Source organism: Rhipicephalus sanguineus, chromosome 6 (genome assembly GCF_013339695.2).
Source record: "Rhipicephalus sanguineus isolate Rsan-2018 chromosome 6, BIME_Rsan_1.4, whole genome shotgun sequence".
In the NCBI taxonomy this organism is placed as follows: domain Eukaryota; kingdom Metazoa; phylum Arthropoda; class Arachnida; order Ixodida; family Ixodidae; genus Rhipicephalus; species Rhipicephalus sanguineus.
Genome location: NC_051181.1, coordinates 100,348,509 through 100,363,963, shown reverse-complemented (window position 1 = coordinate 100,363,963; position 15,455 = coordinate 100,348,509). Strand labels below are relative to the sequence as shown.

Sequence of the window (15,455 nt, the reverse complement as noted above, 5' to 3'; positions counted from 1 at the left end):
CACAGTGCACAGTCCTATGTAGTACTAAGAGCATGCAAAGTCGCTGTTGTGTGCGTCATTGTCACTCCCATCTGCTTTAAATTTGTATGCTTTCGTTTCTCTGTGGTCAGTGCCTGTTCTATGTCATACCGTTACAGACTTTACGATCGCTGGTTCAAGTCGTAAATTGATGTTCTTGTAATATTGAGGGTAGGGATAATAGTAAATGAAGAGGAATTGGTTGTGCTGTAAGATGTTCAGCAAAGAAATGGTGACAATAGACACTGCTACTTTGCAAGGCTATTAGAAACACAGCATTTCCAAATGTCCAATTTGTCCAGAACGCTGCTTGTGCTGATAAGTCATGCTAAAGTCACTGCTGTTATGTACGGAAGATGGCTTCATCCACTTTCTAATCTTTGAGAAGAGGAACGAGGTTTTTATTCTTTTCACATGGTATTGTCGAGGCCCTTGCTCAGACAAGACCTGACTGAGGAGACCCAACTTTTAACACAATTTATACCTTGCATTTGGCGCATGATAAACCTAGCTGCTTATGTGCCATTAAGCCCAATAAACAAACAAACGAATATATGGAAGATGGGTGTGGAGTCCAAAGAACATACCTGAAACCTAGTGGGGTCAGCCATAGAGTTTCCTAAAATTAACTAGAGGGGACTCTGGCGCTGCGAACGTTCAGCTACCATGGGAATGATGGGTAGTACACAAATTTGCCTAGTCTTCGTGCTTGCGGCTTCAAACGTACTTGTGGCTTTGTTTATTGCTATGTTTTAGTTTTCTTTCGGATAAAAGAATGGATCGTTGTGAACTTCGTGACCAGATTTGAAGCGCTGAGCCTAAAGAAGTTAAAGTGGCGAAGTGAAACTGCTGACTTTTGCTGAACTTCATTTTACGACAAAGCTGATGCAGCTGACGCGGAGCCAAACGGAGCCGAAAGTACGAAGTTTAGACAAATTTGTGTACTACCCATCATTCCCATGCTGGCTGAAGCGTCATGCGTTGCAGCTCCCATAGACACTAGCGCCAGAGTTCCCTCTAGTAAGTATTGTAGAAAACTCTATGGGGTCAGCAGCATTACAAACACGTTAATTAGTGGAGTGATAGTACAGTAAAACCCCGTTAATTCGGACTTCACGGGACCAGAGAGAATGTCCGAATTAACCGAGGGTTCGAATTATCGCGAGTACGATCAAAACACTAGAAAAATGTTTCCGCCACCACCAGACTTTTATTTCTTAAAGAAGTCGGTGATCGCGGTTTGCTTCGCAGAGGCAACGTGCAAGGAAATCACAATTTTGCTAAGTTCCTGAAGGTCCGCGCACACTGTGCCGCAAAGCGGCGGTCTAGCTGACGCAGCCAGGTCATCCAAGCCTTTCTATTAAAGCGGTAGTCGACAGGCAGCTGCTTAATGTTCTTCAAACATCTTGGCTTCGCAGCCTTTCCTATCACCAGCAGCGGCAACTACTCTGTGCCGGTCATGCTCGTAGCCAGAAGAACCGTCACCCGCTCTTTTCTCCGTTTCCCGCCGACGCACGGGTCCCCCTTAAAAGGGGGGACGCGGCTTTCGTATCGCGAAAAATGGCAAAAAAATCGATTTTTTGAAAATCACATTTTCAGTTTCTGTAGCCCTTTTTATATCCGATTCCAAAATATCTTCACCGAAAACCGCGTAGAAGTGCTATAAAAAAATTGTTGCGCCTGCCGAGGTGGCGAAAATTATTGGGGAAATCGCAAAAAAACACTGATTTTCAAAAAATCATAGCTTCGCACCGACGCCACCGGGCGCCGATATCTTGGGCTCATCGGAAAGCGCATTTCTCCGTCTTCAAATTCCCCACCGCAGCTGGCTCCTCCCTTCGAAAACAAGCGCACAAAAAGCAAATGTTCGAAGGTTGTTTCGAGCCCTCCGATTGGCCGCGTCCGCCGTGTTGCCCCAGTGCGCCTCGCCATTGGTCCGATGCTCGCTCCGGGAGATCGTCGTCTGCAGCTCGTGCGTCTCGAGCTCACGGCTGTCGAAAGTCGCGCTACTTCGTTGCGTGTTCGCAATCGCTCTGTGTTCATGGCTCGACAATAACTTTGAACAAGAACTACGTTTTAGTTTGGAGCTACCAGCGGAAGCTCGGTGGGATTACGATGGCGCGCCGCACTCGTAGCGAACATCGCAAACGCGCGTCTCGGACCGACTCTCTAGCGTTGACTCGTCGGATCCGTGTTTGGAGGTTCTGCTTATGCGCACTTCGGACGTCGTGACGAAGATGATCGCAGGACGACTCTTTGTACTCGCGACCACGCATTACGTACTTTGAAACATCGGGCACCGCGGCCGGCGCGTCTACTGCTCGGAGTCGTCACTAGGCCTAACTCCGCTCACGGCGTCGGCACGCGAGACGAACCTCGAACTTTGCGGGCAAGAGCTACGCGTTAGCGGACTCGCGGCAGTGTGCTTCTTTGCAAGGAACGAAGCGCTTCCCCCGCCGGCTTCTCGGTACAGCGGATGGTTCTCGGTACAGCGGAACGCGCGCAGCGGGCGCGCGTCGGCGTCCCGCAATGCGAGGCCAAACACGTTGCGCGCCTATTTTTCGTCGCCGCACCTAGGCATATTGCGCATCGTCACCGAATGCCGCCACCCAGCACATCGCGTGCCGACTTCCCGGACTACGCGGCCGAGCACTTAGACGTGAAATAAAGCACTGGTGATGCAATTTAGGCGCGCTTGGGGCCGTGCTTGGTATCGCCGTAAGCGCTCGTGAATCATCTGAAAAAATAAAAGCCTCGCAGAAAACCGTGTCCGCGACCGGGTGAATGATGAAGCGCATCGCAGGCGAGGTTTACAAATTAGCTTGACGAGTGAAACAGGGAGATGAATTCATATCTGCCCAGTTCGCGTCTTGAATAAACTTCTAAGGAATTCCTATTCCACCAATGTCTTGGCCACAACTGCCTGTTATTTAGGAGGAAGGGGTAGGTTGCCATGATGAGAGCCGCTCTTAGTATCCTATAAAAATGATTCAATGATCAATTGCAATCAAGACTGTTAATTATGTTAATGAGAGCATGAATACAAGAAAGCTGGCAAATCATCATAGTGCGTGACCTACTTGCATTACAATATCTTGTTTTTTGTCATGTCTATTACACCACTTCATAACTTCTTTTAAAATTCATGCTATGTGTTCTTTGTATATAAGAAAAGGATTTTAAGAAAAGAGAAAGAAAACAAAGGCACAACCTATGAAAGGCCACATGTGCAGGAGGTCCAACCTTATAAAACACCTTAAAGATCACAATCTTCTTGTGTTTTAGAGAAGCAAGGCACCTCAAACTAAAGACAGTGCACTCAAGAAAGTGCACATTACGAAGGACTCAAGAGATTACGACCCCAGTGCCTTTTGATGAAGTAATATCGTTGGTACAACTTTAAAAGCCGTTTTCTCAAAACGACTTTTCTTGCTTCCTGCTTCGCTTGTTCCGCTGATTTCTCACTGACCGCTGGGTCTATTTCAGTTCCGTTTTTTGTTCTATATTCCTTGAAGCACAGTTCAGGGCGTGACATTCTTGCTTTTTCAGTATGGCGTTCTGATAATTAGCTATTTGACGAGTTGCACAAAGTCTCGATGCCTGTTGCACAGTCACCTCATGAAAAATGAAAACTAAAAAAAATTTTGTTGCAAATAAAAAAATCTAAGAATGTCATGCCCGCAATCAGACATCTTAGAATGCATAGCACTTTGAACGAGTTTCCTATCTCATTTTTTAAGCGAGTCAGACTCGGAACAAGAGCAGAAGGTGAAATATATTGTAAATCAAAAAGTTGTAAAGATATATTCATGAAATTTCTACAGTAGGATTAAAAAAACATTTCAAATAAGTGTGCCAATTTTCATCAAAATCCATGAAGAAATAAGAAAGTTGGTACCGAAAGCCACGTCCCCCCTTAAACATGATCGTCTTGTCAGGCGCTGTCTCGTCAGTGTTGAAAATGTTGCACGGCTCGTACGTAGAAAGGAGTGCGGAAAGTCCGGAACGCCAGGCCTGCACAACGCTTCACCGCGCACGTTGCGGAACACCAGGGGTGCTATCGCGAAACGATGCCGTATGCCATATTCTATGCTATTCTTATCATCCACCACTCATGGCTGGCTGATCGCGTTGATACAGTGGCTAGTACGGTCCGATATTCTAGGGACCGTAAATGTAGCGTTGATAACGCGGACGGACCGTCGCCATGTTGCCTGTTGCTGATGACAGTAGCGATGCACTGCCTTTCATTGTGTATGTGCCTCCGAGATGCAAAGCTCGTTTTAAATCTCGGAGGCCATAATCCGATCTCGTTACCTCGTTTTAAATCTCGGAGGCCATGATCCGATCTCGAAATTGTTCAGATGCGCCGTCGATTTCGGCTGCGAATCCGAATTATATCCGAACCGCGGCCGTGGCGGTATCCGCTGCTGCTTCCCCGTCTCGACCCGACCTCGGTCGGGAGTTGGAATTAACCGAAGCGCGGTCGAATCTGTCCGAATTAATGAGAGTTCTCAGCCATAGAACAGTGCACATTTTGGCTGGGACCAGACGCCGCGTCCGAATTACCCGAAATTCCGAATTAACGGGGGTCGAATTAACGAGATTTTACTGTACCATGTGCCTGCTAGTCTAGCGGATCCCCTACATTCTCTTGCGTTGATGTCCAAATTTGCATGATTAGGATTCCGCAATTGCTAGAATTGAGTACATTGGTGGAAGTGGCTGACGGGTTTGCGTCTTGTTTGCAGCCGGGTGGCCCCTATGGGCCCGCGCCGCCCTCCCGAAAGGAGGTGGTGTTTCCTCCGGACAGCGTGGAGGCGGTGATGCCCGTGGCGACCAAGCGCCGGCGGCTCTATGCCAAGGACGTGAGCCCCCTGGAGGCGTGGCGCCTCATGATGTCCCTCAAGTCGGGCCTGCTGGCCGAGAGCACCTGGGCCCTGGACGTGCTGTCCGTGCTGCTGTACGACGACTCGACCGTGCTCTACTTCGGCCTGTCCCATCTGCCGGGCCTGCTGGAGACGCTGATGGAGCACTTTCGACGATGCCTCTCTCTGGTCTTCAACACCCCCGACGACCTCGAGCTGGGCTACGAGTCCAAGGCCGAAAACGAAGAGGTCCCCGAGCCAGAGCGACCCTGGTACCTGCTGGACCGAGACGCCCCGGCGAAAGATCCGCTCGAGGGCCTCATCGTACCAACTCAGATTGACATCTGCGACCGCACGTCTGTGTTGTCGGGCCCCAGTTTTACTTGGCGGACACGGTGTGGCAAGGCTGTGCGTACCCGCCCCGACGACGACGGTTCTCTACACGTGGTCGACGGGGAGAAACGGTGGGACGTGCACGAGGGCTTCACCGCCTCGCCCGAGCACTGGCAGCTAGGGGGCGGCGAGATCACGGCACACATTCAGACGTGCTTTGAGAGCGACACGAACAATGTGCGATTTGTGCGGCTGTTGACACCGTCAAAGAAGAACGCTGAACACAAGGTCAGTGCCTCGCCACACAAGGTGGTGACAACATCAGCAACGCCACCGAGCCAGGACGAATCCCGCTCCAAGCTTTCAGACATGCTTGCCAAGCAGTTGGCCAACTGCAAGCGAGGACCCGTGGTGCTGATCGAGGACATCCGATCCAAGATAAAACTGGAAGCTGGCAGGGTGGACCATATCAAGCAGGAGGTAAAGGAGCCTGAGGTAAAGGAGGAAAGGCATTCGAATGACAGGAAGCGACAGGAGGAAGAGGCTTCCAAGAAGGCCGAGGAAAGCAAACCGGAAGCTGAAGCGGTCCCCGAGAGCGAGACCAAACAAGAGGAGGAGACGACGGCAACGACAACACCACCCAAGGCTGTGGAGAGTGAGAAGAAAGAGGATGTGGTTCCAAGCAAAGAGAGTGATGATAGTGAGTGTCGGACCGAGAAGGTGTTTCCGCGGCTTCGGGAGGAGCGGCCGCGAAAGCGGCCCCTTCCAGATTCCACGGAGGAGGAAGCGTACTGTCGCGACGAACCTTCGCTGTGTGTGGTGTCCGAGGCCCAGGAGGCCTTGGGGCGCCGATGTGTGTGTATCTCGACACTGTTGCGTAACCTGTCGTTTGTGCCCGGTAACGATGCCGAGATGTCGAAGCATGCGGGTCTTTTGGTGGTGCTGGGGCGCCTGCTGCTACTACGGCACTGGCATGCCCCCCGGCGGGGCGCACCACGCCACTTCGACCAGGAGGAGAACGCCCTGGACGACCACTGCAGTTCGCTGCTAGCGGAACGCGAATGGTGGTGGGACTGGCTACAGGCGCTGCGTGAGAACACCCTCGTGTGCCTGGCCAACATGGCGGGACAGCTGGCCCTGGCACCATTTCCCGAGGAGATATCCCTGCCCCTGCTGGATGGACTGCTCCACTGGGCGACGTGCGGATCAGCGTGTGCGCGGGACCCCCTGCCTCAGAGTACCCTCAGTCCCCAGCGGCTTGCCCTGGAAGCCCTGTGCAAGCTGTCTGTGCAGGAGTCCAACGTAGACCTGCTTCTGGCCACACCTCCTTGGAGCCGGACCGAGGCCCTCCTCGGACAGCTGGCCCGGTGGCTGGGCCGCGGACAGGACCAGGTGCTTCGCGAGCTAGCTCTGGTGCTGCTTTCGAACGTGGCGCCGGCGGGAAGCGGTGCGGCCCGCGCCGTGGCGCTACAGGGGCCGTGCCTCGCCCATCTGTTGGCCTTTGTCGAGCAGGCCGAACAGAGTGCCCTGCAGGTGGCCAACGCGCAGGGAGTGGCGGCGCTACGCGAAAACCCCGAGCTGATGGGCACCACTCTGGACATGGTGCGGCGTGCAGCCGCGACTCTGCGCTGCCTCGCCAGGGTGCCCGACAATCGGCCCCTGTTCTTGCAGCTACAGCCCCGCCTTCTCACCCTGGTCATGTCCCAGATCCTGGACCAGGGCGTCGCGGCCATCCTGGCCGAAGTGCTCTTTGAGTGCTCGCAGCAGGCTCCGCCTTCTCCGTCGTCCCAGTCTGTCCCTTCCTAGGATAGTGGCCACCCCTTCTTCCCTATCCCCCCAACCACCCGCTATTTATTATTGTTTCAATGACCCCCGCTGTAGATAGGCCCCCAATGGGTTATGACGACCCTCCCTCCCCTCGTGGACTGTTGTGGGCCAGAGGGGAGCAAACCCTTCTCCCGTCGTGGTGATAAACTTGTACAGACATGCTGCTCTCTCTCTCGCCCACCCTCCTCGCTGCCGGCGTGGCGCACACACACACCTCTCCCCAGGGGACGGGGGGCAGCCGCTCATTTCAAGAAGAAACAAGGGGGGGTGGTGGCGGTGACTGGTGGACCCCCTTGGCCCCGGACGGACAGACGTACAAACGGACTGGCTCGTGTCGATCTGAAAAATTACGTGTGCGTGCGTGTGTGTGTAGGGTCTCTTTTTTTTTTTGCGAGTGCAGCAAGCAACATCATCCTGTTTTTTTTTTTTAGTTTTTTTTCTCTCGTCATTTGATATTGTATGAAATGCGTGTAAGTGTGTGTGCGTGTGTGCCGAGCTTTATACCTTGTACATGTCTGACAAAATGAGTGAGCTGCAAATAAATGTACAGGTGAGAATTCTCTTTTCCCCCTTGAAGAAAACTGATCCCTCGGGGTTTATGGCACTTGTTCTGAAGAGAAGAAAAAAAAAAAGTGGCGGCTGTATTACGTTTTTTTTTTTTAAGCAGTTTTCTCTTGTGGTATAAGTTGGTTGGTGCTTGGCATTTGAACAGTCCTTTTTTTTTTTTTACTTTAGGTAATTCTGTCGCCCGGTAAATAAATTCCTACTGTTTACTTGCGAAGTGTTGTATTTACTAGTCAAACCAATCATTGCCACGAAGCTAGAAATGAATTTTTTCATTTTTTTTTCCTCGGACAACGTGGGGGAGGGGACTTCTTGACTTGTTTTAGGGCTCCTCCTGTGCTTAAAAAAAGTTTTTGCTCTCTAGGAGAGTCTGCCATAGTTCTTGCATTTGGAGGTTCCAGCAGGGGCAGTGTTGTTATCAAATGGACATTCTCGAATCTTGTTTTTTCTTTTTTTCCAATTTTCAATTCATTCTGCCTTCCAGCATCCATTGTTGCGCCCCTTTTCATACGTCTATTATTTTTTTTCTCCCTCCATGTTCGCTCGCTCTTGTCTCCATTCATTCCTAGAGTGCCGCACACGGTGGCAAGAACAAAAGCACAATGGTACTTACGCCAAAAATCCAAAGTGAGGATGGCCACAGGACTTTTCACATTTTTTTTTTCTTAAAAAAATGATTCTTCTGTGAGATGTGAGAAACTGGGAGGGGCTGAAAGGACAGCTTTGTCTGCAATGCAGAGTTTTTGTACTTCTGTGTCCAGAGTATTCCAGGGCTTGGTCAAGTTTTTCTTTATTGTGGGGATGAAGTTGTACAAAATGTATGGAAAACTTGTAAAATAAAAATGACTTCAAAAATGTGCTCCAAGTCCAGTCTTTGCTCGGCGTCCCTTTCGAGGCGCGCATTTTTGTACGGGCGGCCTCGCCTTGGAACTTGCATGCCTAGAGCTTCCCTACTAGGATTCACTGACCTACCATGGGCATGATGAGAAGGGAATGTATTTGTCGTGGCTTCAGTGCTACACTTCACCTGCATTTATCAGTCTAAGCTTTTGAAGTGCAGTTTTCTTTCTTCTAAATGCAGAAGGCAGTAACAGCCCGTGTACCTTTGTAGCTGCTACAAAATACCGCACTTGTCGTGATATTTTGTAAGCCACATGGTCAAGGTAAATTCATAAAGGGTTATTGCCATGCTGGCACACTTTCAGCCAGTGTGGATATTGGCATCGGTGTTGCTTTTCAGAAACGTTGTAGGAAATTGACGCGGGTTTGGGGGTGGGTTTAAATCTGTCGGCTGTTGAGTAGGTTGCAAAATTTTCGTTTGGCAGGCTGTGTTGAGTTGACTCTGATTGACTTCGTTAATTTGGCTTCTTGCCCAATTCAAACACACCACAAAATCTCGCTGAAGTACAGTAGATATCAAAGTAAAGCTTTGCTTTAACACAAAAGCACGCTGCTTCACATGAGTTGATATCTAGCAGCTTCCCTTAATGCCGTAGTGTTGCTAAAAGCGTTAAAAACGAAATTTGGCAATATACTACCGTCTCGAAAAAGTTTTGTCAGCAACGACAGTGTTGAGGTCGCTGCTACCGACTGACATTTATGGCAATGTGCCAAGGCATGGGCAAGTGCATCGGAGCTCTTCGCTGCCATGTGTGGTGTAGCCACACTTCAATATTGAGAAGCAAAAGGACAGTGTACTTCAAACAAAGATTTGAACTTGTTGATTTTGCCATTGATGATTATACCTGGCATAGGAATTGTCAACGCTTCAATAGTGGAAGGATTGAATTAAGTGGAGTCAGCTGCGCACGCACTGTTGGACAGCAGGTCGTCTATGGACCTCTTTTCACGTTCTCAGCGCTGTAGCTCCTGAACACTCGCTCTATCGTATAGGGTGCACTATGGTCGGTTACAACCATACCTGCCAAGTCTCCCGGATTACCCGGGAGACTCCCGGATTTTGAACGTTTCTCCCGGTTGTACGGGTCATAGGAAAATCTCCAGGAAATCCAGTTTTGCCCCGCGCGTCCAGTGCATTGCGCGCTCCGTGCGTCGCGGTGACGCGAGGTGGGACGTTTCGCGTACAGATGCGCTACACGCAATTTAAAAATTGATCCTAAATGTGTTATAGGTTATATCAGCCGTTAATATTTCGTAGATGATGCGTTTGTGTACACACAAATCTATCCCACAATTATCTCGCCTTCGAAATTTTGTGTCACTGCTGCTTTAAGTGGACAGCCCAGCACTTAAAAGTGTAGCCGTTACCGATGTCTGTCGAGATAGCGTGTTCACCAGCGCTCGCGACCGTTCCCGTCTCAACGGCGCCCCTTATGGTCCCTTGCCCGACGAAATAACTGATAAGCAAGCGACGACAGGCCTCGCACGCGGAGCGATGTTATCGCATGTGCCCTTCGCGCGACGGTGACGGCCGGGTCGTTTCATCTCTGCTTCAACCGCGTTCGTCCCTAGCGCTAGCGCGCATTTACTCGCACGTAAAACGGACGATGCGTAAGCGATGTTATCGGTTTGGACTCTGCACAGATCAGCGGCGACCGCAAAATCCCGCTGACAGTGTCCATATAATTGCTATCGCAGTACCCCCCCCCCCCCCCGTTGAGTAGATCTCCCGGATTCCGTTTCTCCAAACTTACAACTAAATTGAAGCTCTGCCCAGCACTGCGGCGCGTCTGCCATTGCTCTCCAACAGTCGTGCTAGATGGTTTCTATTCTAAGTACGATTTAGCTGCTAATGTAAACACTACGCATATTAAAAGGACACTAAAGAGCAAGACGATTTTTCTCATATTAGTAAAGTACTCTTTCACGATACCAAAGACGCCACGCTTGCTGCGAGAAGACGCTTAGTAAGCGAGGAAACTAGCAAAAACAAAATGTGGGTGGCGATGCCACCTCGAAGTTTCCGCACCGTTCGCCGTGACGTCACATGTTTTCACTGTGCCTACAAGGGACTACGTAGTTCCTAATCGGTAAAAATGAAGTGCATTGTCCTCTGAGGGGGCTATAGATCTAGCATACCAAGTTTGGAGTAATTTTGCTGAACCAGTGGCGCCTAAATACGATACACTTTGAAATCCGTGACGTCACGCGCGGAGATTTCAGCGCGAAATTTAAAAATAAAACTTTGAACTTTATTTTCTCCTTTAATGATAAACCTATGATGGCGAAATTAACGACATTAAGAGTTCTAGGAGCACAATTTATCGATCTAAACCGATTCATTGTTTCCCTTTAGTGTCCCTATAAGAATGAAAAAATCAGCTGATGTTGCCATTTGAAAGGTGGCCTTTCCCATAACTCCTACGTAGGTCATTTGTGAAGGGGATTTGGCGTCGGGATTCGAACAAATCATCGATCTCGATCGTACTAAAATCTGTATGCAGATTCTGAAATATAGAGCTTTGTTCAATAATAATATCTGGGGTTTAACATCCCAAAACAGAGTTTTGTCCACGGTTGTATGTTACAACATATGTTCACCGCATGGGGCGCCTCACGAAAAAAAAAAAAAAAATGCACGAGACCAGTCATATATAACATAATCAGTTTAAGTTAATTGTCCGGGAAATGAGACACAAATGAGAATCTCCGTGCTGAATAAGAATATTTTCACGGGTGGCATAAAAAGGGAACACAAAATGCAGAAAACTTGAGAATGTTGGTAGAAAAAGAAACTGCGAATTATTTCGCATTTTCTAAGGAGAACTAACAGACAATAATGCCAAGAAAAGTTAGTTCTCCTTAATGTTGTGTCTAACAAAGAAAAACGAGCCCTTAAAGTAATCGTCTTTCCTGAAAAAGGCCTATTTGGTATTTCAAAATAGACCGTTTGTTGGCACCATACCGCAGCCTTTAAAGGTAGGAACGTAAGAGGGGGGTCATTCCGACGTGCTTGTGAGCGCGATACCGCCCGTGTTTCAGATGATGCGATGTCAGCGTCGACGCCGTTGCCCGTGGCCGAAAAATCCCGATGGATGCAAAGTATAAAAATCTGGGTTCCAGCCGGAATCGAACCCAGGTATTCTGCGTGGCGGCCAAGTATTATGCAACAGAGCCTCGCCACGTTAACAGATGCAATATCGCGTGACGGAACCGTAGAATCGCGCCAGGCGTCACACCATGTGAATTGCATAAACGTGTGAGGGGTTTACGCAGTTCACCTACTACAAAAGGCTGAGCTATAATTCATCATCATCATCCACAGTATCAACAAATTGTCCAGCTACATAGGTGCCCATATTGCCTTACAATTGCGTAGTGGGTACTTCGCAACTGTGCTTGCAGTGGGCGCCCTAGGAGACCAACATCACGCGCGCCGACGTTCCTTCCCTGGCGCTTTAGATTTGTCGCCGAACTTTATTGCGTACACGGAGATATTTGGGTCACGCTATCAGTGTTATTACATAAATATTTTATACGGACACGGTTACAGGCCTGACATTCTTTGCTACGAACGACCTCCCGGCAGCGAATTCGTTTCTTTTTTTAATTTTTAATTGCCTATCAGGTCCCCTACCTGGTTGCCACTGCGTGCACTTTCAGCGCGCTTTTGCTGCATTGTAGTTTCTTGCCTTGTACAGGGTAAAGCTTCTCCTTCTGAGAAGCAGAATGCAGTCAATAGCAGTTAGCACTCAGCTAAGGAATCCGGCAGGGGCGTAGCCAGAAATTTTTTTCGGGGGGGGGGGGGGGGTTCAACCATACTTTATGTATGTTCGTGCGTGCGTTTGTATGTGTGCGTGCCTATATACGCAAGCGAAACTGAAAAATTTCGGGGGGGGTTTGAACCCCCCCAACCCCCCCCCCCCCCTTGGCTACGCCCCTGGAATCCGGAAAGTTAATTGGAGCGGTAGTACGAAGGCACGTGAGCCATCGAGGGGCCGCGAAGTAGCATGTCAAGAACACAATTCTATATTCTATATAACTCCTACAGGCGGACAGTGCTTCATGTGACCCGTCCCGACTCTTGAGCGAGGCGGTGGAGTTTAAAAAACGGCAATGTTCCGGGCCTTCGCTGTGGCTGGCTTCGTACGGATCCGTCGCGGCACTGAAGCATCCTGACGACGGAAGGTGCCTTCTAGTTCCTTCTAGAGGTCGGTGTGCCGCTCACGGGTCGACTGGGAACTGCTGGGCGTGGACTGCGCATTCGAATAGCGCCAGCGATGCGCCAAGCTGTTGCTGTTTGGCCATTGCTAGCGCGCCTTTCGGTGCGCCTCGCATATTCACGTCTGATGCCGACGGGCGGTGCACCGGAACTGTCAGCGATGGCAGTCCCATTGACAGGTCCGGTGCGAGTAGGGTTCCTTTCGACGTCATCCATATTAACGAGCTTATGTACCAGCGTCTTGCCAATGCCAGGCTTTGCTAGATTTGGCACCCCAGTTTCCTTCGCAGCAGCCTCAATGCGCATAGTGGGAAAGGTCTCTGCAGGACCGGTAGTTCTAGCGGACCCAACCGGGCTTGATCCGCGAAAGGCCGCGGACGACCTTGCGATGACGTGTATCGGGTGTCTCGTTACAGCGGATTGAACGGGCCAGGCAGGTCGGATCCTTTTATCGGTAGCAATTACCTCGTATTGGCTTAATTGACGCGTCTCGAAGACGGTTGTGAAAGATGGCGTACCTGCAGCGTTCGCGGATGTACGAAAAACGCCACTGTTCAGCCTAGTAGGTGGCGGCTTTACATCTAAGGAAGATACCGGGACACGAATGGCGGTTTTCGGCTTCGCTGTAGTGGCCGCTGTATTGCGGGTCATAATAGTTTGGATGATCAGAGCGGGAGAGATCGCTGCTCTGGCATCTTGGCTGGAGCTTCTCGGCCTTGCATTATCATGGGCTGTGGCTGCGCTGGCTGTTACGGACACAGAGTGACGAATTGCTGCGGTTTGAATGCGCCAAGCAGTGACCGATTTTGCCTCACTAGGAGCTGCATTAGCGGAGTCGATAACGGGAGTTTTACCACCCGCTGTGATCGGCGACGCATTCACATTGAAGGCGTTGTTAATGCGCCAGGCAGGGAAAGTTCTATTTTCGCTGAGACTAAGTGGAGGCGCTTCGCTGCTGGTGTTTCCGATTGCGAAGTTGCGCGTAGTGGGTCCCATGCCGCCACTCTCTCTTCCATTCTCCGTCAGTGCTCGCGTGGAGCTTACCGCCGTGGTAAAGGCCGTCCCGTCACCGTTACTGGCGCTATCAGTCTCAGCGATTCTATCCTTGTCAGCATCACTTTCAACTGCGGTGCCCTTGGCCAAGCTGAATGTTGATCCTGGACCAGCACTTGCAACCACGTTAGTTACAACTGGCTGGTGCCCTCCCGTCTTTCCCGTCTTGGTGATGTTAGCATTGCCACCGGCAGATGAGGTATCTTTGAGGGCGCCATTTGTTACGGTGTTAGTAACCATAACAGCTATTTCGCCGATTACAATCGAGCGACTCTCGGTGGCCTCGGTTGTTGTACCGGCAGCAATCGGGGAAATGGGAGTGGCGCTGTTATTCAGCCAAGTGGTCGGTGATGTACTTTCATCGAAAGCAGAGACTCGAACAGAGCTAGCCGTACGCGTTTTACGAATAACTGCTGCTGGGTTCGTCGTAGGAGCCACTCTATCGCCTGTCACCGCAGTTTGGATGGTCATAGCTGGGATGATGGTGCGTCTTCCGGCGCTGTCTCGTGAGCTGCGATCATCCATAGGAAAAGTGGCTCCCCGATGGTTAGTCCCAGTTCTGACGATAGGTGACGCAATGGTCGTAAATACGTCGCCGCGCTGTGTCCTCGTAGGTGGGCTGATCGTGGCAGGCAGGGACACGAAACTCCGAACACCCGATCTCACCACGAAGCTGCGTAAACGCGCACTGGGTGCAGGTGTGCTCGTGTGTTTGGGAATTCCTGCGGTTACGGAGAAGGCCATGTTGGAAAGTGCCTTGCCTTGGTTTATTGAAGCCCAACTTTCGGAGAAGCTGGGAACAGCTGGTTGGCCAACGGGAACCACTGTCGCAAGATTGACGCGTGGGCCGCTTCGAAAATGGCCCGGAAACATCGTCCTAGCTTTCACCGTAGCAGCAGTACTCAGTCTGTGAGTGCTCTTTGCGTGCATTGTTGTTAGGTTTGTGTCGGCGAGTCCAATTTGCATAGATGCGTGGAGACCAACCATTGGAGTACTTATCGACATAGCGTGCCCATCTGTGCTCAGGGAAAGCGCGTCTCGGTTTGTATACAAGCTGACGACATTTCTAAAACCTGGCAAAATTCTGTTTGCTGTCACCGTAGCACCAGTAGTCAGTGTGCGGGTGCTTGTCGTACGCATTGTTGTGTGTTCTGTACCGGCAGGTTTGATTTGCACAGATGCGTCGCGACCAACCATTGGTGTACCAATCGACATAGCGTGTCGATTTGTGCTCATGGAAAGTGCTATGTTAGTATGCAAGCTGCCGCCACTCGTACAACCGTATTCATTTGTTGCAGGGCTACCCGTAGCGTTCCTCCCCGTATCTTCTTCAGGGAACGACTTCTCAGGCGAGTTTTCGACGGCAGAGTAAATTCGAGAAACGATTGCTTCTGTCGTAAAATCGTTAGAAATACGTGATGGTGCTACATCGTGAACGTTTGTTTCGCTACTCTCTCTGGCTTGTGTGCCAACATCCGCTTTGTCAGTACCATTCACCCTTCCTGTATGGTTCCCTGTGGTAGCAACCATACTGATATTGTTCGTACTGCTTTTGTTGCCGATTCCTGTGCTCCTAGACTGAGTTGCGCCGCCAACACGTGAGACAGTTCCTTCTATTTCATCTGCGCTCGTACTCGAAGACGTAGTACTGGCTCGAGTGGGTGCACTGC

General features: G+C 50.4%; 1 protein-coding gene across 3 annotated transcripts in view; it reads left to right on the top strand.

Moving 5' to 3' along the window:
* LOC119396027 (trithorax group protein osa) overlaps positions 1-8,453 on the top strand; it is a 199,653-nt gene extending 191,200 nt beyond the window's left edge. For all 3 annotated transcript variants that reach the window (XM_049416875.1, XM_049416873.1, XM_049416874.1), the window contains one exon: positions 4,770-8,453. In XM_049416875.1, the coding sequence (XP_049272832.1) occupies positions 4,770-7,025 (2,256 nt within the window). In that variant the 3' untranslated portion in view covers positions 7,026-8,453. The remainder of the gene's footprint in view (positions 1-4,769) is intronic.
* The last annotated feature ends 7,002 nt before the right edge of the window (positions 8,454-15,455 follow it).